Genomic DNA, 26926 nt, shown 5'->3' on the forward strand with positions numbered 1-26926 from the left:
TTGAAGGAAATCCGACACAAATCCAGTGACTACCCTCACAGAGTTGCAAAATACCCAGAAAACAGAAATCGTAACAGATATAGAGATGTTAGTCCCTGTAAGTATCTTTTCTGTAATCATTGCAGTAAACTTTCTAGACTTTTTGCTCATCCTGTTGACTTTAAACACTGAAGCTAATAAATCATGGTCATTGTAGGTTTGGCATTTTGTTTGTTTCTATAGGCATGTGTCCTGTGATAAATGTGGTTGTTTGGTTACACATCCAGAAATGTGTGTAACAGGAGGGAGAAAAGCCTTCAGGTTAAACTCATTGTGCTGAAGGGTGAGGGAGGGGTGATTGCAAGTCATAGGTGTGAATAGATAGGTAAATATTAGTGAGCTGCAAAGTGATATTTTAAAGATATTTTTCTCATAAGGAAATTATTTGTTTATCTGTCATAAAAAATGAGTACAGAAATTAAGTTAATAAGGCTTGACTAACAGAAGCTGTTTCCTTTTGGACCGAATGATTTTGCACAGTTGCAAGATTGTGTGGATAAATGACAGTCGATTTCTACTGTTGCTGTAAAAAATGCTTGACATTGTCTGTATGGTAAATATGGCATGGAGTGCTTTGTACTTCACTAACTGCGATAAAATGCGCTTTGTGACACAATGATCTTACATCTCAGGTGAAAATAGCTTGTTTTTTACATCAACTTCTCTGCTACGGAGGTGTTTGGTCCTTTTAACAGCATTTTATTATAGAAACTAATCCAAAACCATTGCAAAAAGATAGGTGAGCAAAAGATTACCAGTGCGTAGTTGTAGCTGAGGGAAGCTTTCATAATCCCTTGCAAAAAGTCTGGGGAAAAAATTCCACAGCTCTGATTTTTCTACAGTGTATTGAAGTTGGAGCACGTTAAATGTGCGTTCTTTAGTACGAAGTTTCCCAGGCTACTAAATGGGTCATAAAAGCCTACTTGTTAGTGGATGTAAGATTTTTGAAGGGTTGATGGAGTATTGGGGCTTTTCATTCGAGAGCCTCTTCTGAATACCTATTGTAAGATTTGGAGAAGTGCTGAGCTCCTTGTTTCCAGTTGAAAGTTGTGGTAAGAGCATGTGCATGGCACTTCTCAGAATGACACAGAGAGGGTCTCGGGTTGAGTCACGCTGGTGAGACGCAGCACTCTGTGCTGCTCCTTAGGCTGCTGCCAGGATGCCTCTGGCACAGGGAATTCACACCAAGTGGATCCAGTCCGGCCTCTTTGGTGTGTCTGTGTGGCATTCCTTTGGAGAAGGCTCTGAAGAAGGTACCTCAGATGAGTGAAGGCTCACTGACTTACACCATGTGCTCAGCCTCTGCTGGACATGTGTTGGGCTGGAAAGAGGTCCTTACATGTCCCACGTTTGCTGCCCTGTTCCAGCACAGCATTAGCATTTACCAGTGTGAAAGTAGATCATGTTTTATTCCCTTTCTGTTTCATACCCAAATTGGGATGGGGGCTGTAAGAAGAGCAGGCAGGAAATTGGATTTGAACCCAGGAGACGCAGATTCTATTTCTGGGTCCAGGATCCTGTGCAGCTTCTGTGTCAGAAGCTGTATTTTCATGCATTTTCCATTTCTCCCATCTGTGGGTTTGATTTCTTAGGCAGTACTGCAAAGGCAGGGGAAGTTTAACTTCAGTATATTTGTGGAGTTTTTCTTTCTTTTTAAAAATAGTGTTTCTAAAATAAATAAAAATACACTGTGTTATTTAAGTAGCATCTAGTAATGCCTCCAGTAATACCTTACAGATGTGACTTGTATTCATCTTCTGCAGTTGCTTGGAGCTCAAAATTTTCCTTAATCATGGCATGCCTTTTCCAATAGTGAAGAGCATCAAATCCCTCTACCTTAGTCATGGCAAAGCCTGCTTCTGAAATGTGTATTTAGGCAGGAGGAAAAATTTTGTGTGATTGTATTAATTCCTGGACCCTGTGCAAAAGCAGAGACAGATGAAATCTAGTATTGAGGTAGTAGTTGGGCTAAGGAACGGGTTGGAGCCATTAAATGCTGGCTGACGTGGAGTATAATATGATGAATGAACTAAGATAGTGAAATTTGTGAGGAATGTCTCCATTTCTAGCATTTATGAAAGAAAGAAGATTTGAATTGGTCCACTGAGGTACTGTGCAGAACAGGGCACTAGGAACAAGTCTGTGTGAAGAGAACAGAGCAAAACTGTGTTCAGACTAATTCCTCTTGAATTTTACAGCTCTGTTTTCAAATATGACTCACTATTGTTTCATTAACAATGATGAGAGTTGGGAAGAGAAAGAGAGCTGTAAGGGAATATGTGATAATAAGATTTCAAGATAGCAGTACCTAAATTTCAAAGCAGGTGGGATGAAAGCTGCATGGTTTGGTCACTGTGGTGACCACATCTGGTAGTGGTGCATGTGTGCAAGGTACTGGGGTTGCAGAAATGTGAGACAGCTCAGTCTCACGCAATCTTAACATCTCTGTCCTTCACTTTGCAAATTTTACTGCTTTTTAGTGACAAATCAGGGATACTAATATTCTGTAATCATCAAAGGCCTTCAGAACAAGCAGTTAGACTTTTAGGATCTAGCTGCTTAACCCTATTGTTAAAGCATAATTTTATGAGAATGGGTTTTTTTCTCCATAGCAGTGAGAAAATGTTTTTTTAACCATGATAGCAGCCAAGCCAGTCTAAAATCTGAGATGGTGTATCTGCGAGAGGAAATGCAAAGATTATTCTTACGGAAAATATATCAATTACAAGTGCAGGAAAAAATGCTTTGGGTTGGTTTGCCCCATTACAACCATGATACGTAGGACAATTATACTGAAACCAGTCTGTGTCTGTTAAACACATTTCTAGGTAAGAGTTTGTCCTCTCCTGGCTGGGAAAGGTTGATGATCTCTGCCCATTGCAGTTGAGTTTCATGTTGTTTCCAGTTTCATAAATATTTTTGTTCATGTCCAGTTTTGTTGGCTAAAGAGCTATGGTATGTATAAGTTTGGTTTGGTAAAAGCCCTCAGGAGTTACTGCCCAGACAAAAAAAAGTAGCAGTCTGACAGTTTGGTATTAGTCTAGAATAGGGAGAGGAATATTTTGGCTATGTAGTACTATTGAAACAGGAAGTTAATCCAAAATAGGTTTGGTTTGACAGCCAGTCATTTCCGGACAGATGAAACCATTTCTCAGAAAACATGGTTAAGAGAGGAAAAGTTAACTTGTGAGGTTGTTATTCTTTATTAATAACTTTAATGAAACTCTGAAGATTTCTGTAATTACTTTGCTTCTAAATCTTATCCTTAGTTGTTATCAGGAGAGTAGTGTCTCAGATTGACTGTAAACACCTTTAGAGGTCTGCTTACTGTGCTCCCAGATTTAGAGGCAAGAAGGAAATCCCCTCAGCAAAATTGGCAAGATTTTCTTTTGCTTTTGGAGGGTAGATGAGAGTTTACATGGTTTTCTCTTCAGCCTTTCTTTGCAGTATTTGTGTGGCTCAACATCCTGAGCATTTTTGCCCGATAGATCATGTTGCTGTTGGAGGATCTTGCGAGGTAGTGATTTCTCTTGTTTTCTTCCTGGGGGCCATGGGTAGAGTTTGTCAGACCTTTCAGCCAACGGTTTACAGTTCTCACGGAGTACATACCAGAGAGAGAGTAACACAGAGTATTGTGCTTTACAGGGAACAGAGTTGGACCTGATTTGAATGGTTTTGCACATGGTGCTGATTAATGATCATTGCAGAAATGTTCCCTTTCTGTCCTGTGTTTGGAGTGTATGTGCTGAGAACAGGGAGATGTTCTGTCCAAATTAAGCCTGCTGCATTTCTTGCTGTCCATACTAGACGTTGACACTGATGATTTTTATTACGTTACCTCATGATAAAACGTCTTGTTACCAGAAGCATTGTAGAATAAACTCAACATGCTGCTCTTGGAGATACCCCTTTCTTTGGGGTTGGGCAAGAGGGGAATTTTATAGCACATGATGATCTAAACATCATTGTTTCTCAAGTTTTTTTTTCACAGTCCTGCTTAGAAGTGTGAGGATCCTGTGCAGTAGTTAGGCATCTATTTGGGTACGAATACATCGCAGTGATGAGCTAGGCCATGACTGATACGTTGGCATTCATTGTGCACAGCTAGTGACAGGGTGGTGGGGAAAAGTCTCTTTGCCTTTCCTTTGCCTTAAGCTACCTCTGAAACTCGAGGCTGTAAGTCTAGTGACAGAGCATTGTAATTTGAATAATTTAGCAGCCCAGATAGACTAGCTTTAGATTAGTGGAATGGAGGGGATTTGCGGGGAGGCGGGAAGGGGTCAGGCAAGGTCATCAGGATGGCTTATGGCTACATGTTTTATTTATGACTTTCTTTAATCCACTAAGTAGCATTTTGCCCTCCACTGTTGTTAATAGCTCCGTATTTGGAGGACCAGAGACATCTCTTGGATAAAAGATAATTTTGAAGTTATGCAGTGTTTAGATACATACTTCTTTTCAAACAAAGACCTTCCATTAACCAACTGCAAGAACTGTATGGTGTAAAATACCAAGCACTTTGTATCTTGGTTTTAAATCTGTCATTTGCTGTTTAGCAGGGAGAGGGCAAGCTGATGTGTGATGTGAAGTCTTGGCCTCATTTGAGACATGGGGAGTGTTGTCAGTGATATCAGTGGGACAGGGTTTCACTTGAAGTGAGTAATCAGAGTTTACTTATCTGACAGCGTTGTTCTGGGAGTAGTTTTCTGAATGCAGGAGCCAGAATGAGAATAATTTTAAAGGTTTCCACTTCCTTTTCAGGCTGCATAGTTTGTTGAAATAGGGGAATTAGCACTTCAGAAAATGAGTACTGTATTTTCGCTGTTGTGGGCATGGCAACGTGTGAGATAAATCTTATCATAAAGATAGGTTTATCATTCACATAAATCTGAAGTACTTTGTAACTGGAAATGATTTACATACAGGGAATATGTTACAGCTGACTTGCTGTCAAAAGCTGGGTTGCATCATTTCAGTCAGGAGAGCAAGCCAGGGCTTCAAGTGAGGTTTCTAGGTCATTGTGTCCTTCAGGAACCTTTTCCCTTGAAAGAAAGGAAATCAATATATTCTAGTGGCTTTCTTTGTCCTGTGGACTGTTTGCCAGAACATTTGTAGGATCGCCTCTGTTGGAGTTGGGGAGGAAGAGGGAGGCGTAGAATTAGCTGTTAAACGGGCTTTAAAAAAAACTTTCACAATTTTTTGTCACGTTTACAAAGCAGAATGTATAAGAAGGAAAAAGTAAGGCTGTGTGTGTAAGGATTGCAGTGGGAAAGCTCAGCAGGCCCAGGCAGTTATCTCCTGGCAGCAGGGGCTGCCGCTGGTGATTAAACTGTTAACAGAGCTTGCTGACGTCACCTTTCCGAGAACACTAGTACCGGTATGTGTGATTTACTATAACAAGACCTTAAGTTTTTCCTGTTGGCAAATGACATGTAATATTTACAGAGGTCTTGGTTTCTCTCCAGTAGAAACATTTCAGATAAAGTGATACATGAAAGGAAAAAAGTAACACTTTCCTATCCCAGCAAAATAATACAGAGAGAGATATTTTAGTTTAAAATGCATGAGCATCTTGCTTTTACTCTGCCTTGCCATTGGTAATGTTTTTTTTTTCTTCACACAGAGGTATCATAAATTTTTTAAAGACTCCTGAAAGTCAGGATGGTGTTGCCTTACAACTGGAATGCTAATGAAAACAGGCTAACCCAGTAAATTTCTCATACTTTTATGTTAAAAATAAGTTTTCGGTGTATTTCTGTTCCCTGCGTGTTTGTATGTGACTGCATATGAAAACTAGGAGCTGAAGGAGGTAGGATAGCAACCCCAAATCTGAGGCCAACAACAGCAACAAAATAGTTGTAATTTACTGTTGACTTCTTTCCTTGAATCAGGCAAGATCCTCTTTGGCAGCTGCCAAGAGCAGATAGATGAGGGAGAGTATAAAAGCAGATCAAAGCCTAGTATATGTACTTTACCCAGGTTTCCAAACATATGGAAAGTATTTGTAGAAGATCATATGAGTGGTCCATGGAACACAAGTCTAATTCAGTAACTGTTTTTTGATTCCCATCAAGTGTTTGCCTATCCAAGGTTGTATTCATGGATTTCTGAGATGAGCTTTGTGCTGTATAGGCTGGCTCTGATATAGGTACCTAATCTGGGTTCAGCTATTGCAGCTGTGCTGAATGTGATACTTGGTAGTTGCTTGTGTCAAAACTAAGGATTTTGTGTGTTTGCCAAGTTGTTTGTCAAAAGGAAGTTAGCCTTTTGGTGGAGGGATGGGAGAAGGAAAAGTGGGTTGGAATTTTACCTGCAGTCTGTGCTCCAGTTGAGTTCTGTGGGTCAGACCAGGTGAATGTAGGTTAAGAACTGGCACTGCATCATGAATCGGTCTCTGCACTGTCAGTTTCTTTATGGAACTCTTTCATCTCTTCCTGAAATGTCTTTAAGTCTCTTAAATTCATTTTAGCTTGCTAGTTTTTATTTACTCTTCCCAAACAGCCTGTGTAGACTGTTGAGCTTCAGGAGGTGTGTAGTCAGTTGGATCTCATTTTCTGGCATGTAGTTGTGTACAAATTTTAAACTAAAAGTACTGTTTATTTATTGCAGTGACTGGTAAATGGCCAGAGGATTACTTGGTGCGAACAAGTCTGTCTCCTAGAAATTGATAAATTGGATACTACAAGGTTCTAGGAACAGCCACAAAGACTTCTTACTATGCAGTGATTCAGTCCATTTCTTGTCTCTGCCATAAATAGGGGAATCTTCTGTCTTGCCTGTGTAGTTGTGAGAAACTGAAACTGTGTAATTAGGTTAGGCTTCATTTAATGGTAAGATTTGTTACGTGTGTTAATTTTTGCACATGCTGCTTTAGTATTTTTGTATAGTATAACATTGGACAATAACTCACAGGGAAAATTAAATGGATCGAAGTTTGAATTATTGCATGTAGTTTTTGGTGGGTATTTTTAGCTGTGTAAGTTTTGACTTTATGATTCTACCTCAACCTGTGAAAAATCTTGGAATCCTGAACTGGAGGGAAACCCTGCAGTAATGGTGATCTGGTGTGAAAGAGCAGTGTTGCCTGGTGTGGGTTGTGGTGCTGTTGTATTAAGGAAATGCAGCTGTTGAGGGATGGCTGTGAACATCTTTTGGCATGTGTAGGAGGATTGTTTTGTTTGGTTGTGGTTTTCTTTAAAGAAAACTGGGTATTCCATTTTTCTGAGCAGCTTTGATTAATAGCTGCTTGAAATTACTCTGATGGAATGCTGAGGGGATAATGAAACAGGCAGTTATCAAAGTTACATGAGAAATCAGTTTCACATATATTTGTAGTTTGCTATTTGGGTAGTACTGCAGAATTTATTTGTAATTGCTTGTCAGGCCAAACTTGCCTGTTCGAGAGTATTCATCAAGGTGGATGCATCATTAGTTCTTAATTTTCTTTGAAATTTAGACGATCATAGTCGTGTAAAATTGGAGAACACCGAGAACGACTACATCAATGCCAGCCTCGTAGTCATAGAAGAAGCCCAGAGATACTACATTTTAACACAGGTAAGTAGTACCAATTACTAGGTTATTACAGGGATTGGGACTCTAGGGGAGGGGGATTTGTACAGCTGTAGTTTGTATTTGGATGATTCCTTGTCTCTGAATTGTGTGTATCTCATATTGACTGCCTGTGTGATGTAGTTCTGAACAGATTATATTTTAAGAAAAGCTAAAGGGAATATCGAGTAAATATGAGCAATTTACTGCATATGAAGCTTTTCAAGTATTTCTTGCTGTTTTAGAAATAGGTTGCAGCAATACTTTTACTCCTTAATTCATCTTGTACCTTCTGAGCATGCCTGCAGTAGGTTTTCTTTTCTAACAGCACAGTAGTACTGATGCTCAAAGCAAATTATCCCTTCCCTGAGTTCTTACCTTTTTTTTGGTTTTGGTTTTGCTTGGCGCTTTTTTTTTCCCCCCTAAAAATACTCCAACCTTTTTAAGTACTGGAGTGATCTGTGCAGTGTGGTTACTTTCTTGCCTATTTCTACCACTCTATTAATGATTTGTTTAAACTGTTCAGAGGAAGACTTTTTCCTGTTTACCACGGTGAACTGTTAACTGTGTTCAGGCACTGCTTTATCTATACATTCTCATACCCATTTTTGTTTGCTTCCCTACAAAAAAGTTGCCATTTTTGGCTAATGGTATGGCAGCAACAGACCAAAGCAGTTGTCATGCTGAACAGAGTTGTTGAAAAAGAATCGGTAAGTGATACTAGGCTTGAAGCTGTTGAATAAGCGATACACTTGTAGTTCAGTTGAGGAAAGTTTGATTGTTACGGTGTAAGAACTAACAGACTTTCTCACTAGTGTGCAGCATCGTGTGTGTTTAATCTAATGTTAAAGTGATGGAGCCAACACACAGATCTCAGTGTGGTGGAAACAGCATGTAATAAATACATCCAGAAAGGTGCAGGTAACATGCCGAGAAAGGAGGATGTAGAGACAGAAATAGCTTGCAGTAGAGTCAGGGTAAGATGCCCTTTGAGCAAAATGGAAGGTTGGAAAACAAGTTGGGACTGAAGTATCTTTAGATTAGTGTATTTGTTATATAGTGTTGGTAGCTGTAACAGTGAAGACAAGCTGCTGCCCAGGAGCTGTCAAGCTGATCTAGTTTAATTTTTAATTATTTAAAACTGGTGGTATATGTACAGAATACACAAATTTTATGTTATGATGTAGTTTTTCTCCTAATGTGCCTAAAAGCACATTGGATTTTAGTTACAAATGCATGTCATTTGAAGTTTATGGTTTTTCTCCAGAGTAGATTACTTAGTGAAAAAGATTTGTTTGGTCTGTTAAAGTAACTTAATTTCCTGTGTGAAAATTTTCCTACAGAAAGATTGGATGCAGAGCAAGAGGAATAAAAGACAAAGGATGGTTTCACATTGCTTTGTTAGTTCATTCTTTTGTTTCACTAGAATCTTGCAGTATTCAGCAAGCCTGGATGTTATGTTAGTTCTGTAAAAGTGCAGGTGTGCATGCCAGAATGGAGGGGGGAAGTGCTGAGAAAGCTGAGCAGAGATTTCAGTTCCCTGTAGAGAACTAGAGCAGGGAGACAGAGAAGGGGTAAGGTGTATCCCAGAACATGTTAGCCCCGGAGTGGCATAAACAGGTAAAGCTGGAATGCGTAATAGCGATTCAAACAGCTGTAGTAACTTGGCTGTGAACGTTATGGGCTCGGAGAATTCCTCAAACTGGGAGCAGGTACTTGAGTCTACTGTATGGAATAATGGAGTCTCATAGTCTGCACATGGGAAGCCCAAGATACTAGGTTGCTTAACCAGATTTTTCTTTTTTCCCCTCTTCTTTTTCTTTCTGCTTAAAAAAAAAAATCAACTAGGTGAAGTGTGCGCAATACTGGCCAACAAAAGAAGAGGAAGTTATGACATTCAGTGAAACAGGTTTTCGTGTGAGGCTGGTGTCTGAAGATGTCAAATCCTATTACACAGTGCATCTACTGCAGTTAGAAAATATCAACGTAAGCTTTTCTCAGTCTGTACAGCTCCTGCTCGTGGGCTCAAGTGTATCATAAGAACCATTTAGTGTGTTGTCACCACAGGTTTAATTGAGCTTTTACACTGGAAATTTTAATGCACTTTGCTTCTGAGAATGTTGAAGATGTTTGTGTGGAATATAAGCAAGTGAGTTAGACCTGTATTAATCCGTACATGAAAAGAAACAACATCTTTGGCATTTTTATACTTATGTGTTCCATTTGGCAGTACCATAACATGCTGAATTGTTATTGATGGTAGTGGTGATTCTAAGAGGATCTGTAAGAATTAACCTAAAGAGAGGAACACAGAAGCTGAAAATTTTGATTTCCTTTGAATATCACAAATCAGACTCAGTAATTGCTGTTTTTTAGTGGCACTCAGTCAAGTTTTCATGTAATTCAGTCCAGTTATCTTAAGTTTTTGGGGGGAGGGGTGATTACCACCTGTAGATAGGTCACTTTATCCCCTCTTGCTTACCTCCCCTTTTGCTCCACAGGACCAACCAACCTTTTCTCTTCAAAAATTAAGCACTTTGACAATTTAATCAAGTTAAGCTCAAAAAAATTGTTCCTGGCCTTAGCTTGGGTTGGAATTTGCTGCTTTGTTTCAGAGCGGAAGACGGGATTCAAGAGCTTGTCTGTTTGTTCCAGCTATGTCTTGTAAGATACTCGCTCTCCCTATAAACCTTGCCTTATGTTAATTGAAACAGCTACTGTGGCAAGTTTTGTTCAGGGTTGTCTTGTCAGTGGATTTGAGAAAGGAAAGCTTGAAGATGTTCCTTTGCATGTTGTTTTAGACAACTAAATATTGATCTATTTGTTCAAAAATATTTGAAATTATAGTAAATATTAATGGTATTTTGAGATAATACTTGTTAATTCAAAACCTCCCTCGTGAGATCAACGTGATAAGACGTGGCATGTCGTTCCTTGGTCTTCTCCGTGTAAGAAGAGCTTTATGAAATTCTGTCCTGCTGACCTGAAGAGTTTGCTTAGTAGTTTGTTTTTTGACAGAAAAGGCAAAGAGAAGAGAAGTAGCGCTTGCAAGCTCTCCTCTTTGGAAAGCTGAGGCAAGTTTTCCTAACTCTGAAAAGGCTACTTTGTGAAATTGTTTCTCTCATGTTGGCCCCTACTCTTAAACTTATTTTCAGAGGATGCCATTTCATTACACATATATATTTGGTCATAACATTGACTGGACAATGCAGAAATCCTTTGAGGAACAGCTCAACATTTGCTATAGTAGCCTTTTGAGTTTGAGCTGTTGAGCACTTAAATGTCTATGTTTGCTTTGGACCAGCAATTCAGACCTGTCAGCACTGTACACAGTTTCTCGTGTGTCACGTAAATCAGTTTTCCAAATACCCAGCAAGCTTTCTGTACTGAATTTTTATTTTAATGTCCTAGCACTCCTGTAAGGCTCCACAAATACGAACTGCCTTTTGTAAGGATTTGATAATTACACCTTAAAACTTGTGGGACCTGAGTATTCACAGTAACTTGAAATGTGAGCTTAGCTATGTTTATGCAAGTTATTCTGGAGGGGCCTTTGGTGGAGGCAGACTGTAAGACATTTAGCCATTTGATGCCTGGAATATAAGATGACTCATGAACAAAATATACTTGATGCCAAGAATACTTAATTTTTAGTATTTACTTGAAAACACAGAGAACCAAGATTGTCTTTATAATCCAGCCATTCTGAGCTCAAGTAAATTGCATTACTGCAACAAATCTAAGACATAAGCAAAATACATAACTGTGAAGAGTGAAGTGCTTGTTTGATGTTGTTACCTATGAAACAGCCTCGATATATTTGGTTCTTTCTATTGTTGGTTGGGTTTTGTTAAAGAGCACTTGGAAGTACAGTTCAGGGTGGGTGTTAGTTTTTTAGGATTAGATCAAGGTGTTTGGAGGTTTGATTTGTTTATATCTGTTTGAGGCAAACATTTGTTTCTGCCGTTGGGGTGAGCATAGTCCAGTAAAGCTTTGGAGAGAAGATGGTGTTTATTGGTGTATTTCCAAAAGTTTTGAGAATATTTCTAATGTGCTTTGTCTCGCTGGTGATTGTTGTGGAATTTGCTTGCTTTTTGCCTGACGCGCCTGCATTTTATAATACAGGCATCTGAAGCTGCCTTCCCACCTTGGTTCGTCGCGTGTCCCCCATGGTTTTGTGGGTGTCAGTTGTCAGCTTTTCTGAAAGTTGAGCACTGCTTTCTGCTCCAATAGCTCAGGTTCGGGACTGTCCTTGAGGAAGGACAGACTGTGAAGGCTTCCACAAACATACGCCTTTGTTGGAAAATAGGGGCAGAAGGAAGATAACTGTGGTCATGCAAAAATGTTGTGATCATTTATATGTGAAGCTGTTGCATGTCTCCCAGCATACTGGAGAAGTGGTAGTCAGGTGTTGGAGAGCCTTTAGTCAAATCTGTAAAGTAACCCATTGGATGGGTTGCTAAGCTTTGTGGTAATATCGTGGGAGAACTGTTAGATACTGACAGCTAAGTTGTGTAAAACTCCACCTTGTGTCGAACATGTATTTTTATATTTTTCTTTAGTGCTGCTTTTAGCTTTTTTTTGGACACAACTATGCACTGGTCTTCAGAGGAAGACAACTTGTGTCCTCAGTAATTTCTGGTGTGGCAATCCAGATATCCAGACAGATACAGTGTGACACACAATGACTGCTGATAAAGAAGCCTCTACTACATTGGTACTGGGGAATTTAGAGAAGCTACTGGAGAGCAAACGAGCATCAGAAGTTGAGGGAAACTGGGTGAGGAAATGGAGCAGTGGAATTTGAAATTGCTGAAGGAACCTTAATGAATGTATCTTGGGCTGGGTTCCTAGGAGTAAGAATAAAGCAGCTGAAGGAGAAGTTTGCAAAGAAGGTATTTGCTGGAGGAGAAAGGACTAGGAGAAATGAAGTAAAGTTGATGTGACACTGGTGGTGTGATACTTTGGAGTAAGGACCATGAATAAACCCCAAGTGGAATCTTGAGTCTTCTGCAAATATTTTGAAAAACCCATTAGCAAAATGGATTCTGAACTTAGTACTAAGCCTCTGTGTGGCTGTGACTGTCAGATTAAGGTGATGCAAGACTGCTTAGTGGCCCTCAGTAGCTGATCCTGTGGATGAACCAGAATGTTTGCGAGGATTATTTGGCCCCATTATCCTTATTGTCATTTCTGCTTACATTTTGAAAACCATTTTGCCTAGCAGTCGAATGAACAAACCAAGGAGGCTCTGGTGGAAGTTGATTTAAGAGTTTGAATTTCAGTGTGTAGAGTATTGCCCTTACAGTACGCTGCCCTCTCATTTTTATATGATCAAATGAGTTGTTAATGCACTTAAGGCATGATCATTAAAATACAGGACCACTCTGAGGTTGTAGGTGTGTTTTACACTTGCATATATTTGACCATTTCAGTAGCCCTTAAATTATGAAATGAAGGCTTTTGTAATGAGTGGTGAGTTTCTTTTTTTTCCCTGCAGTTTTCTGAGCGTGGCAGAGCACTGAACAGGCTGCCCAGGGAGGTTGTGGAGTCACACTCTGGAGACATTCAAAACTCCTTGTGTGCGTTCCTGTGTCACCTGCTCTAAGTGACCCTGCCTTGGCAGGGAGGTTGGACTAGGTGATCTGCAGAGGTCCCTTCCAACCCTAACTGTTCTGTCATCCTGACTGTGTGAAATCTGACAGAGTAGCATTTTTCTGTCTTCACTCATTTTACTTGACACTGAAGGTACCAACTTCCTTTGAGCATTTTGGTAGCATTTTATTCATGTTCATACTCTCAGGTGATTGAACAACTTGAAGTTATTATTTGGTACCGTTTTATTTTGAGTGAGTGAATGGTTGCTGTAAAAAGGTTATGGCAAGGCTTGTTTTGATGGAAGTTAACCTAATGACATATTATTTTTCTGCTTGAGTCCTCATGTGGATATTTGCTTGTAACTTGGAGCCTGTGCTTTGATTGTCCTTTGACTCTGCTGTTGGTGTTCCCAGCAGTCAGTGGAGAACTGTGCAATGTGGTAGGAGCTTTCGAGTTTGTCAGTTTTAGCCATACTGGTTATTTATGGAAAGCATATCCCAGTAGTTCCTAAAACTTTCACTGGAATGGTTTGACTCATTTTTTAAAAAAACTTATTGTTTAAATCTTGTCCCAGGATTATTCAAGTATTTTTAATTTTTTTTTGATAGCTATTCTTGGGGAATAAATGTTGGAAGATTATGTTGTGGTTACCATAGGACAAGCTGGTTTCAGATACCATGCAGAAACATGTTCTTCGTGTGTAACATTAACTTTTATATTACTGCCTGAGTCTTGAAGTCCAGGGGCTTTGTAATTTAAGAGACTAGCTAGTTTCCTGGTAACACTTCAGTCAAATTAGTTGTTCTTTAAATCTGTTTTTTTTGGTCCATCAACAGTCGTGACTCTTTAGCAAGTCAGAGCTCTTCTCGTTACAGTCCTGCATCACTTCACGTAAGTGATAGCTGTGGTGCTTAGGGGAGTTCTGTAAGAAAGGGTGGTACAGTTATTCACACAAAGACAGCGTTTCAGCTGTGCTGCTTGACTGCCAAGCACCACTTGAAAGAGCCATTCTGTTTAAGAGAGAAAATGTGGGAGGTTTGAAATATTCAAAGGGGATTTGGCTGTAGAATTAGAGACTGCAAGTTCAAAGAAGACCAGCTGGTTCCGGTGCACTGAAATGGGACTCTTGAGGAAAGATGAAGAGACTAGGTATTTTTAAAATGAGCTGAAGGGATGGAAAACTGTGGGATGGATAAAGCCTTCATACAAGAAAGAAAAGTGTAACTCTGTGGGTTAGAGCCGAATGAGATGTACAGATCAGTGTATGAGCAGGGTGTCAGTTGGCCATGTGCTTGAAGCAGTGCCTTTTTATTTTTGGAAGAGGATGCTAGTACTTGTTACAGGATGGGATTGGGGGGGAAAAGACAACACACAAAAAAACCCCAACCTAACAAAGGGCCACACAAACAACCCCAGAGATTGGCTTTTTTGATGACAAATGCCAAAAAAGGGAATTTTTGCCTTCTTGAGGTGTAAGGGAAGCTTCCATTTGGAATGCTATTTAAGAACCTTGGTGGGGGGAGTATCAATTACCACTTACAAAGATGATCCAGATTCACAAGAAACAACTTCAGCCTTTGCTTTACTTAGTACATGTGCTTAGCTCACCTGTGCAGTTTTCTTCTTAATTTTTCTTTGTCAAGTGATACGCTATTTTTCTTAGAAATAGAGGAAAGTGCTTGAGTGTTACTTACCTTTTCATAAGAAATCTGGATCTCCATGATTTTTAAACAAATGGTTCAGTTCAGTGGATTAATGAGTTGACCAAGTTGAAAAAAAAGGTGCAGAAGAGCAGTAGGAGGATCTCAGTTGAAAATGCAAACTCTGGTTTCAATGCTTTGCTTCAGACAAAGGAAAATCCCAGTGTATTTACATAATTTGAGCCTTGCTAGACTCTTCTTTTCCCCTTGAAATCTTAATGTGAACTCATTTTCCTAGTATGATAGAGTCTGTTATCCTTGTTGAGCTCTTAGCCAAACAAGGGGGAAGATATTTTGGGAAGATAACTGCATTTGAGAGTGACTGGAGTCATGTCAATATCCACAGTTTTCTGTGAAAGAATTGGCAATCTTGCAGTATCAGGCATTGAAGGCTAAAGACAAAATGGGAGAGTATTTTTGTTACTGTGGAAACCATGAACTGGATTATTTTAGTTTCACAAAGGAGTTTCGTAAGTTGTCTCATAAGAACTTGAAACAGACTGAGCAGATGAAGAACAGTAGAATTTATTTTGATTTCGTGGCTCTATTTTACTGTTGCTGAAAAAGAAAAATAGCTTTCCTGGAATACATTGGTATTTTAAATCTTCCTGTGTTCCAGCTTTGTGGAGGTTTATGTAGGTTTCAGTCTATGTGGAAAATCAGATGAAATGGAGGAAGGATAAAAATAACTGAACTTTTCTAAAATTCCTGAGCTAGATCAGTGATCAATTTGTCTCAGAATCACCATGGCAAGGAGTAGCATTTAACAGCAGGTCTGAAGTGAGTGCCATAAAAATATTATCCAAACTTTAGATAGATTTTTACTCTCCTGCTGTCATTTCAATGCTTGCAGTTAGTTGGTCGTGTTCGGAGAGGAGCTGTGTGGTCCTAAAGCAGCCGTATGATTTCGGAATCCTTTCTTACTTAGGAAGGCTGAATATGTCCAGCAGGAGGTCTTGCTAGACGTCCTGTCCTGCTGTATGAGTTCTTATGGGCCTTTCCCATAAACCTTCCTGCTTCTCTCAGCAATGTGGTTAGTATAAAGGAGATGTAATACCTCTTGACAATACAGCTTGCTCTGAGCAAGAGTGGAGAGCGTGCACAGTGCTGACCTGTATTTTTTTTCAGCTGTATTATTTCTAGCAGTCTGGTACCTGCTGTCAGCCATTCCACTGCATTAATGGTAGGAAAAAAATGGATATTTGGGAGTAAGTGGTAAAGCAAACCAAATACAGTACTGGATGTTTGAGAAGAAGAAAAAATTATATGGGAATAGTTGCAAAGGAGAAAACTGTCAACTTGGATGAAAAACTGCTGCAGGTTGCACTGTCGGTTGTCATCCAACTTGAAGGAAGTTCTTGGACTGTTTGTTGGTATGGGAGGTTGGAAATAGAAAACAGCCATTGATTTGGATTGGGGAAACACATGCTAACTAAACCAGAGAGGAATACTTTCTAGTTGTGTTGTTTGTTTGTTTTCATTTCTAGAGTGGTGAGTCCAGGATGATCTCTCATTTTCATTATACTACATGGCCAGACTTTGGAGTTCCTGAATCCCCAGCTTCATTCCTGAACTTCCTGTTTAAAGTCAGAGAGTCTGGTTCACTGAGTCCTGAGCATGGACCTGCAGTAGTTCACTGCAGTGCAGGGATAGGACGTTCCGGCACGTTTTCGTTAGTAGATACTTGTCTTGTTCTGGTAAGTGTTTGCTCATTTTCTGTCACCCCTTTTCTTCTCCTGACACCCTGCCTTCCTTCCCAGTATGGGCTCTTTGGTCAGAAGGCTTTGGAAAGCCCTCAAAGCATGGAAGTTAGTGACATGCCAGTGGAAACTTTAATTAAGACATCGTGCTTTTGTTTTTCGTGACATATTTTGGTGGTTTAAAAACACTGCTCTTGAAGTGCATTACGCATTTTCAAAGCTTCCTGGAAAGTAAATACTAAGCATTCTTTTCCTTTTATATAAGACATGCTTTGAAAATTTGAGGATTGGTTTCTTTTAATACAAGTTTAAAGTTAAGCTTGTGAATATATATTGAGATAAATGAATCAATAAATCTTTTTCTCCAAACATGGAGTATCTCTCAGGTCTGACAGGCCCCTTTTCTTAAGGGTGCAGAAAATCTGGATCTGAACTAGGGTGAGAGCCTGGGCATGTCCCTGGATCTCCTGCAGTGTGTAATGGAGTGTGGGGCAGAATTCCCCTTGCTCTGCAGCCCTCGGGGAGGTGGGGCTTGGCAGCCCCTTGTAGTGCCACAGGAATGAGGAGATTTTTTTGCTTACTCAGTTAACTGCTTCATCTGTAATTGCTCATGACATGATTAAACTGTAAATGTTAAGTAATATTTAAAATCACTTTAATTTTTTTGTTGGATTTAAAGTCCAGACAGACTTTTTCTCTTTGACTGTGCTTGTGAAAAGGACAATGCAGGGTTAGGTGAAATAGGATTTCAGTTGTTACAAGACACTTGTCTTCTGGTTTGGTTAGATCCTCTCAATTATTTAATTTTTCTTGTTCAGTTTTTCTTTTATTAAGCAGTTTGAAAAACTTAAGGGCATATTTTGGTGCAATTATACTTTGGTACTAGACAGTTTAAAGTGAACATTGCAAGAAGTGCAGATATATGGTTAAAAACACCCCATGAATGTAATGTGGGGCCAAGTGTGCATAGATAGGTGTGGTGACTTGCTCTGAAGGGTCACACTTGGATTAGGGATTCTGCTTCAAATAAGGAAACTTCTGCCACATTCAGTAATTCTAACTTGCTGTTCCATTCAGGAGCAGTAGGAAATGCTGCTTTACAGTTCTGGTTCTTGTAGTCCTATTTCAAATTCCAAATACATGCCTGAATAAAATCAAGTATATCTAAATTTCTTTATTCAAATACTACTTTTAATACTAATTCAAAGACTCAGTATTAGGGTGCTGGTTTACTTGGATAGTACATGATCTTTGATTTGTTCATAGTAAGTTTTCATTAGATGGTTCTTTTTTTCCTGTAAAAACAAACTAGAAATAATTTGAGATGTTAATTTTCTATATAACTAACAGAAACATAATATGAAGAAATTAATTTTTAAATTGCATTTTAAGACTAATTTTTTACTTGTAGTTGTTTTTTATATACCATTGTCACTTTCAATGTAACTTCCTTTACAGATGGAAAAAAAGGACCCATTTTCTGTAGATATTAAGAAGGTATTACTGGATATGAGAAATTATCGAATGGGACTTATTCAGACTCCTGATCAACTAAGATTTTCATATATGGCTGTAATAGAGGGAGCAAAATTTATAATGGGAGATTCAACTATACAGGTAAGTGTTTAGCTCCATGTATTTAAACAGCAGACTGCTAACAGTAGTAAAAATGAGCTCTGAGCTATCTTAAAACATGTAACTTTGTGGGATTTAAATGATTAGCCCTTTTCAATAGATGCCCAGGAGGTCTCAGAGGGTATCTGTTTAGTTCCTTCTTTCAACTAAACTTTTAATCCTATGTATATGTCCCCTTTTAGATGAAATATAAAAATACTGTCTGTACAAATGTTTAAAGGAAAAAAGGTTCAGTTTATATCTTCAGCTCAGAATTCTGCTTGTCAGGCTCAAGTGTGTTACTTGTTCGTACTAAGAGAATGTCTAAGAAGGAACACTTCCCATTTGTTCTCTTTTTCTTTTGTTGTGATTGTTCAGATGATCTTTCTTAAACCAGTGTTTTCTGCAGTGCAGACATTTGTCCTGCTGCTTTTCTCTTTAGGCCTCAGGGTAGTGTGCAGAAATCAATTGGCAGTACTTAAAAGGAGTATTTCTTCTTTCAAGGTCAGTTAAGTCATTTCCCCCCATATGGAACAGTTGTAGTCTCCAGAGTGTGAGAGGTATTCACTTCTCTCTGCTATTGATGGGGAGGGCATGAAATTATTGAACACCTGTCTAATATAGCATTAACCAAGTGGTCATCTCTGACATCCCCATGGATTTCAGAAGTCACAGCCTTCACGTGCTTCCAGCCTAGTGGCTGCAACCTGTGTGCAATCTGTCTGCTCCAACTTGTTTGTTAGTTTATCAGTCCTGCCATTTACCTAGTCTTGTCATGGATATTTAAACTTAAAATTACCAGCCATTTTGAGCAGCTGTTTTTACATGTTTAGAGTTCTTGGTGAGAAATTCCTTCTGTTTGACAAAAGTAGTAAAATTGTCTCTCATTTCAGTTCTTCCTGTGTGGCTTGTCACTCCAGATGTAATCAGTATTTGTCTTAGCCAGCAAGTCTCCACAAACGTGTCTTCCAAAAGGCCTTTTTCTGTGACAGTAAGAGGGAGCTGCTGAGTGGATTTCCATTTGTTAGTGGCTGATGGGGTTTGGGTTTTTTTTTTGTTTAAGACAAAACAAAGAAAACCTCTCAGAGGTTAAGTATCATCCGGGTGAAGACTAGTCCCTTGTGAATTTCAGATCTGTACTGGGAGCTCCTTTGCAGTGCAGGGATTGGTTCATTGTTAAAGTCATTCTGCCAGCAGTTCATTTACAAGGAGTTGGAGTTTTTTCCTATCACTGAGTATGATACATAATTTACACCTGCAGTCTTGAATTCATTCCACAGAGAGGAATCTTCTCACTTGTTTTGAGAAGAGTCAATTTTCAACTAATCTTCCATATCACAGACATTTAAAAGTAACTGATGTTTTTCCTGCAAGGTATTCTGTGTCTCTGTAGGCATTGACTGTTGGTGTGAGAAAAGAAATGATTGGGTTTTAGGGCTGATTCTGTTCCTTCCTGTGAGCTTTCTAGGGTTTTTTTCTGCATTAAGTTTTGTTGCAGATAAAGTCCTTCAGAGTATTCATCATTAGGACAGTTACCCATTTGGATAGGGATCTGGCAAACTTACTTCCAGTGTTTTTCTTTTTTTTCTTCCATCTCATTTCAGATTACAAACAATGCAAATAACTTCCATGATGCAGTAGATCTCAAGGCTAATGGGCCACTAAGTGAAACAGTATGCCATGACCCTGGTGTAAATAACCCTAGTTAAATATTTCCTTTTCTCTCTTTTTAGGCAGTTCTTGCACACAAAGTCCTATTGTATTTTGAAGCCATGAAAGGTAACAGCACAGCATAGGCCTGTAGTGAGTAGAGGGAGATGGAAAGTGCTGGACAGTGCAGGATGACACGAGACAGGTTGCTTCCTAATGGTGGAGCTACTGTGGACAGTACAAATCCTGAAGTTAGTGGGATCATGCCTTTCTGATCCCACTGAGAAATGGAAAAAAGGATGATAATTATTGGAGAAGGTGCATCTTCACCTAACCTTATTTTTTCATCTAGCAGTTTTTTGTTTCTTGATCTGATAGTTCCTTTAATCTCCTCCTATGGCTGTCATTTGGGAAGACACCTTGGGCAAAGAGGATCTTCAGTGTTAGGGGAGTACTTGAAATATGTTCTCCTTGTTTGCAGAAACGGTGGAAGGAGCTCTCTAAGGAGGACCAAGCGCCAAGTTCTGAGCAGTCTCCTCCACACCCAACCAAAATAACCACAGAAAAGTACAATGGGAACAGCATAGGCCTGGAAAACAAAGATCAAATGGAGAAAGTAAACACTGACCTCTCCACTAAAGTTCAAGACATCACAGATGGGAACATTGAAAGGTAGGCAAGATGAAGAAATTGTTTAGAAAGCAAATATGCTCTCTTAAAAGGCTGAATTATTGTCTGCTTTTGTTATTGTAAAACTTCAACATGTTTCTTCAGTAGAGAGGAAGGACAGGTGGGATTTGACTGTCATCTATAATTATTTTAAAAAGACAAGCTCAGCTGTTCCTTGAGATAAGATTTTATTCATCAAAGGTCAAGAGCAGAAAAGCAAATGTCTCTATCTGAAGCAGCTACACCTCATGCTTGAAATCATTTTTGTACAGACTTGTCTCTGAACTCAGAGAATTCTGTGCAGTGTGAATTAGGTCAAGAAGTGCCCAACATAATTCCAATACTGATTTTTAAATACACTGCTAACTTCTGTTTCAAAAAATCCACAATACCTCAGAAACACAAAGGTTTTATCGCCTGCCACTTTCTGTAGAGTGGTTGAAATTGTATCCTTGAGGCCATGTGTTACCCTCCCTTCATGTTAAATCTACCACTGTGAGTAGAGGGCTGTGGTTTAGCTGTGTCATGTGAACTTGTCTTTCTCTGTCAAGTGTCTCATGAGTACTAAAGCCTCATCTGTGAGCTGCTGTGGTTGGAATTGCCATTTGAATTGCTATGCATCGAGGTGCTGTGTCACCTGGGCCTGCCCACGTGAGGGTCACCAAATGCTGATCCATAGCCAGAGATCCAGAACCTGGGCAGGGATGTGCTGAGCTGAGCCATGTGGTGTGTGGGAGGAAGCAGTGTCTGTCCCAGAGGGCTGCAGCCCAAGATGGGATACAGCAATTCAGTGTAGATTGGCTGCAATTCTGAAGTAACAGCTGGGTCACTGAATGCCCTCATGGCTTTGTCTTTCCATGTCTCCATGATGTTTTGAGAGAATGACAGTAATCCTGTAGATGTTTGAGGAGCCCCTCTCAAGTGGATGGAGGCTGTGGGTGTGCTGGTTGTGTGCTAGGACTTGGACAACCAAAGCACTTACTTTTATCAGTCATGTTTTCTTGGAGATTGTGAGGGTACTTTTGGAGACAAGAATTTCAAGGTGGCCCTAATAGTGTAACAACACACAGAACTGGGTTTTAACCTCTGCCCTTTACCAAGATCTGGTTTACAGCCTGAACTGAGTACTGCTAAACCTGCATTTACTTACTTCATGGGGTTTCACTGGTCTGAAACTCTCCACATCGAGGTGGTTAAAACCTTGGTTTAAAAGGTTACTTGGTTTAGATTGTATATACTGCTGCCATATGCTACTGATGGGTTGACTGTTGGGAGTGTGTTGGAAAGAGGTTTGTTCTAATATTGTAATAGCTTTTTTTCCTGTTCTACAGTGTAAGATTTACCATTTTTTTTCTTTCTTTCTTTAAGTACTGTCCGAAAACGACTGCGGGAGGACAGGAAAGCAAACACAGCACAGAAGCTGCAGCAGATGAAGCAGAAGCTAAATGAGACTGAAAGAAAAAGAAAAAGGTGGTTATATTGGAAACCTATTCTCACTAAGATTGGGTTTGGTACACTGATTTTAGTTGGTGCTTATTCTTGCTGGAAAATGTATTTTCAAGAACATTCCTTGTAAGTAAGCAGTAAGCCTGTTTGCTCCAACAGCTAATTTTGCTGCAAGTTAATGACTAGGGGTGTGACTTTAAGCAGTAAACTCCTTACTCCTGGAATGGGTACAGACCGTTACATACAATAGAGAAGTGATGCAAACTTGATCCCATGTCGACATCTCAGGACCTTCCACTGCAGGTACTTAGAAAACTGACCCGCTGCCCCCAACAGAGCCGATGGGTTTCGTTTATATGAGCAGGTACCAACTTGCTGCAACTGTTTATACTTTTTACCAGATTTTAAGCAAAGGCTGAACCACGGAGGTTTAGCTCCTGAAGGCTGTCTGGATTTAAATTTACATGCCTGACACAAGCAATAAACAGTGTTGTATCATTGACATTATTAATGCAAAGAAGTTATCCTTAAATGTGTGTAATGTGTAATGTACTAGTGACATGAACATAAACATTTTATATTCTTACGACCTAGGATAAATATATTTTATAATTGCATATTTAATCTTTTTGTAGTTCACTGTACTTTTAAAAGCTCAGTTTGTACAAATTTCTGACCAAAAGAATTTAATTTTGAAATTAAATGTAATTATAATTTGTGCATGAAAAGAATAGTGCAACCATTCCCCATATTTTCAGTCTCCAGTTTGAAACAAGCAGCTAGGGGTCTGATGAAGCACTTGCCAATTTCTACTCTGTTAATTTGCATTCCTTATTTATTTTTTGTAGTTTTCATTATTTAAGTAAGGATTAGAAATTTGATTTTTTTTTAAAAAAAAAGGCTTTTGAGAACTTAGCCCCCACTGAAAATCAATGCTGTCGATTAATGTATTCAGACTTCAGCTATTGTTTGAAGGCCAACATTGTTCAAATTCTGACATTCCATTAAATGTGAAACATGATGTTTTGTGTGTCTATAGATTTTAGTTGCTAGAAAGAAGAAAATTCATCAGTAATAGGCATAGAAGGCACATCAAAGGAAATTACAGTTGGACTTCCAAGGGCAGTTTTAATAGAGAAGCAGTGTTGGTAGTTCTCTGCCGTATCCTGTGTTCGGCTGTATGAGCCACTTCTGTAGCTTCACAAGGCCTAGATCTGCTTTTTGGGTTCCCCAGCACTGCATTAGAGACACGTTGGTAAAACACGTGATGACTAAGCTTTTGGGAGTACCTGTGCTACAGCCCCTGTGAAATTATTGAGCACTCCCTTTCCATTACTTGGGTGATGACACTTTCTCAATAGTCATTCATCACAAATCTTTTTCTGCCCTTTGAATCCTCTTTGAATACAGAGATGGTATATGGCTGTTTGTAGCTTGCTGTCATTCGAGTTGAGATCTAATAATTTGTAGGATTGGATTGTACTTTGTAATGTGGGTTTTATTTATTCAAGCATTGCCTTGTCAGGCAACTTCAGAGAAGTCACATGTTCTCCTTCCGTTTTCTAAGCTTGGTTGTTTTCTGTCAGGTGTGGAGGTTCGAGGGGGTTTCTTTTTGCTTTCCACCCTTCTCTTCCCCCTCGTAAAGCACTTCTTGGATTTCCTGGTGAAAAATACTAAAAGAGCTGGATGATTACTTTGCTTCTTTTTAAGGGAATTGACTTGAAAGGTTTCCAGTACATCCAAGCTTGGTAGTAACATACCAGGCACGGGGCCCAATTACTCTGACATTTACTACACAAAGCTAAGTACAGTTTACTCTTTGAAATTCTCATTTTGCAATAGCTAATACTATTTTGGACCACACTGTTTATATAGTAAACAAATGCTTAAGGGTCCAGATGAGGAAAACAAGTGTTGTTTCATACAGTTCTGAGTTCGGGAAATCGTGCGTCAGTAGGACAAGACACTTTGTCCCATGGCACTGCTGACCAACTGTGCAGCTCTAGCAGCACAGTGATTTGCTGACTGCTGTGGCACAGTATAGGCTGGAGGCAGCTCACATATTTTAAGACACTTCACCATTTTTACAACCACGGTAACTTCTAGCCAACAAGAGGATTGGCTAAAGGTATCTTTTTTTTTTTTCCCCTTTAAATTGGGAAGGCAGGTTTCTCAGTATCAGCTACAACTGAGAGTAGGTGTAAATGTATGTGCCTTATAAAGATATTTTGGTTATGGAAAAATATGTGGAATGTAGTTAAATGCTTTTGTAACAGAAATATTCCAGATTTTATTCTAAATACTTAAGAGCAGCTAAGGAAAAGGTGCAGGCGAAACCTTGACTGAAATCACACTGTCATTTATTGCCCTTCTCTTGGCAGGAGAAGGATTTCCTGGGTCACCAGTATCCTACAGGCACTGAGCTCTAACTGCAGCTTGTCACATTGTGGCTTCAGTTTTTTCCTGATTCTGTCTTGTAAATTTAAGTACTCTCTGGCTTATCTGTTTTCTTGATCCTGAGCAAGGATTCCTCAGTTCAGGGTGGGGCAGGAGGGAGCCATTGTGCATCACCTCACACTCCATTACCTTCTCGATGCAATAAAGCAGAACTTGCACATTCAGCAGCTGTTCTGTAGACGTTTGGTTTGGGTCCATGGTTGCAAGGACCTTGAGAGTCTTAAACTGTTAATAATTTAAGGAGGATGAACCAATACAAGTCTTGGACAAAACTATTTTGAACAGTTCATGACGGTATGAGAATAGGAAGGGAAATCAAACAATAGATCTCTTAGTACATTTCAGACAATAATTTGGGTAAAAGTTTTCTTTCTGGTCCATTGCTAATCCTTAAAAACACAAAACCTAGGGGAGGCTTGTTCTCCTTGCTGCACACTTAGCCCTTGTGACACTTTGTTACTCTGCAAGATTTAAATTTGCAGCAGTTTTGCACAACTTGGATGTTAAATGGGAACAAATATGGGCCAAAATGAAGAACTCCCCATCCCAGTCACCTCTATCACAGGAAGTGCTTCAAGGGTGAAATTGGAGGATGTGCCTTCTGACTCCTCTCCTGCCTTCCCCCCTACCCTGATTTCTGGCAAGCTGCTGGCTAGTCCTGTGCTACTGCTAAAACTGCTGTTGGGATCAATTCAGTGTTACTCTGTTGGGTTTTCCCCTCTTCTGGAAATACATCAGTCGAAGTATTTGTGTAGTGGGCATCTCTGATTAAATCATGTTTGACTCTCAGATGACACTTGTGTACATTTAAAACCCAAAATTCCTAGCAAACATTTGAACCTCCATTGCTAGGGGTTTGGCCAAGTTGGAATTAGCCCCTTAGGGTTCCTGTTTATGTACTTGGTGCAGGGACAGCTCACTTAGAGTGACGGTACAGCTGTATTTTCCTTGACATGTATTAAGTAAAATAATTTAATTCAGTGTGAAATAGCAATTTGAAAAAAAAATACGGATTTATTTTGTGGAAGTGAGATGTTGCAAGTGGAACTTAGCTTATTCTGTTAAACCTCGAGTAAAATGGTTTACTGACATGAGTTGATACCCCCTGAGAAAGGAAGAGGCGTAAATGTGTGTGCATGTATGTGTGATTGGGTCGCGCAGGCAAGAGAAAGCCTGGCTAGGCTTTGTGCTCAATGAATGTAAACCAAATCTTGTAGTTTGCTGTTTGGCATTATAGCAAGACCTGAGACACTTGAGGACTGTACAAGAAACTAAATTAAGGATCACAAAAGAGGAAGTCTTCTGCACGGCCGAGTGGCTCGAGTCAGAGGATGGTACTTGCGAAGCTGACGTAACACACAGTAGTCTTCCTGGGCCTTTTTGTTTGCCCCCAGAGTTTTAGGTCAGTCTTTCACTTTTATGTACGAAAAATAAATGTGTTCAAAATTGCATCCCTGTCTGAGTCTTTATTTAAATTGGAAGGCTAAATACTTGGAAGCCCTTTTCCAGTGTGTCACAACTGATGGAGGAAAGCTGCTTTGTGAATCGGTGTAGTGCTCACAGAACTTAGATGTGTTTTACTCGTAGTAGCCTGTGGGTGTGGTGCTGTGAACACCACGGTCTTTTTCTGTGTTCCTTGGAGTAGAGCCTTACCTTGCCTAAGGTCAAAATATCTGGTGCTGGGATGTCTTCCTCACTACAGGAAACCTTTGCCTAGAAACAGTTATTTCTGTGCCAGGATTGGCCTACTGAGCCCCGAGAGGTGGTGTGAGTGTTTGGAGATGCAGCCTGCTGTAGTCCCACTGAGGCCCAAGGAGACTTCTGCAGTGCTTGTGGTTAAATGTGTGAGGAAGTTGTTCGCTGGAGTGAGACCTGTACCCGGAGCTCTCCAGCAAGAGTGTGCCTATATTGTAATACAGAAATACCTTCTGGAAAAGCAGTGTCTTTCTGAGGCAGTAGTTGCTCCAGGGAACGCATGAGAAGCTGTTTGGTGTTGACAGTGAGCTGCAATTCCGCTGTTGGTTGTCAGTTTTTTGGCTTTTGGTTTGTTTTCTTTTCCCCCGTACTGTGTACTGAATCGGTGACTTTCTTTTGGTTGTATGTCGCAGGCCGAGACTGACTGACACCTAAGCCTTCAAGACTTGTGAATATTCTGCAGCTATAAACTGCAAATTATTGACATGCAAAGCGAGACATGACCCCCCTCTTCGGGAACAAAAAATGAGGTCTGTTAAGTACCAAGAGGACCTCAGTTATGTGTTTACAGCGTAAACTGCACCGAGGGGACGAAGACCACCAGCAGCGTGTGCTACTTTGCGAAACAGAATAATTTGCCATCTTGTGTTCTTTTTATAATGCCTGTATTAATGTAGAAAGATGTAAAAGAAATAAATTAGGAAATATTTTGTTTTATACTGCCATTCTTATTGTATTTTTATACTTTTTTGGCAGCATTAAATATTTTTTTAACTGGACAATATGCTGTTGTGTGCGAGTTATATT

The 26926-nt window shown here is 39.7% G+C and overlaps 1 protein-coding gene across 1 annotated transcript; it reads left to right on the forward strand.

Annotated features, from left to right (window-relative positions):
* PTPN2 (protein tyrosine phosphatase, non-receptor type 2) lies at positions 1-26893 on the forward strand (the record flags this gene model as incomplete). The annotated part of the gene is made up of 9 exons (XM_009079776.1): positions 1-97; positions 7496-7615; positions 8221-8300; positions 9439-9576; positions 16376-16585; positions 18047-18205; positions 20334-20524; positions 21890-21991; positions 26533-26893. Coding segments are annotated over 9 exons (1119 nt in total), but the record flags the coding sequence as incomplete, so codon positions are not given.
* Between the last annotated feature and the right edge of the window lie 33 nt (positions 26894-26926).

The sequence above is a fragment of the Acanthisitta chloris genome, unplaced genomic scaffold, assembly GCF_000695815.1.
Source record: "Acanthisitta chloris isolate BGI_N310 unplaced genomic scaffold, ASM69581v1 scaffold12758, whole genome shotgun sequence".
Lineage (NCBI taxonomy): Eukaryota > Metazoa > Chordata > Aves > Passeriformes > Acanthisittidae > Acanthisitta > Acanthisitta chloris.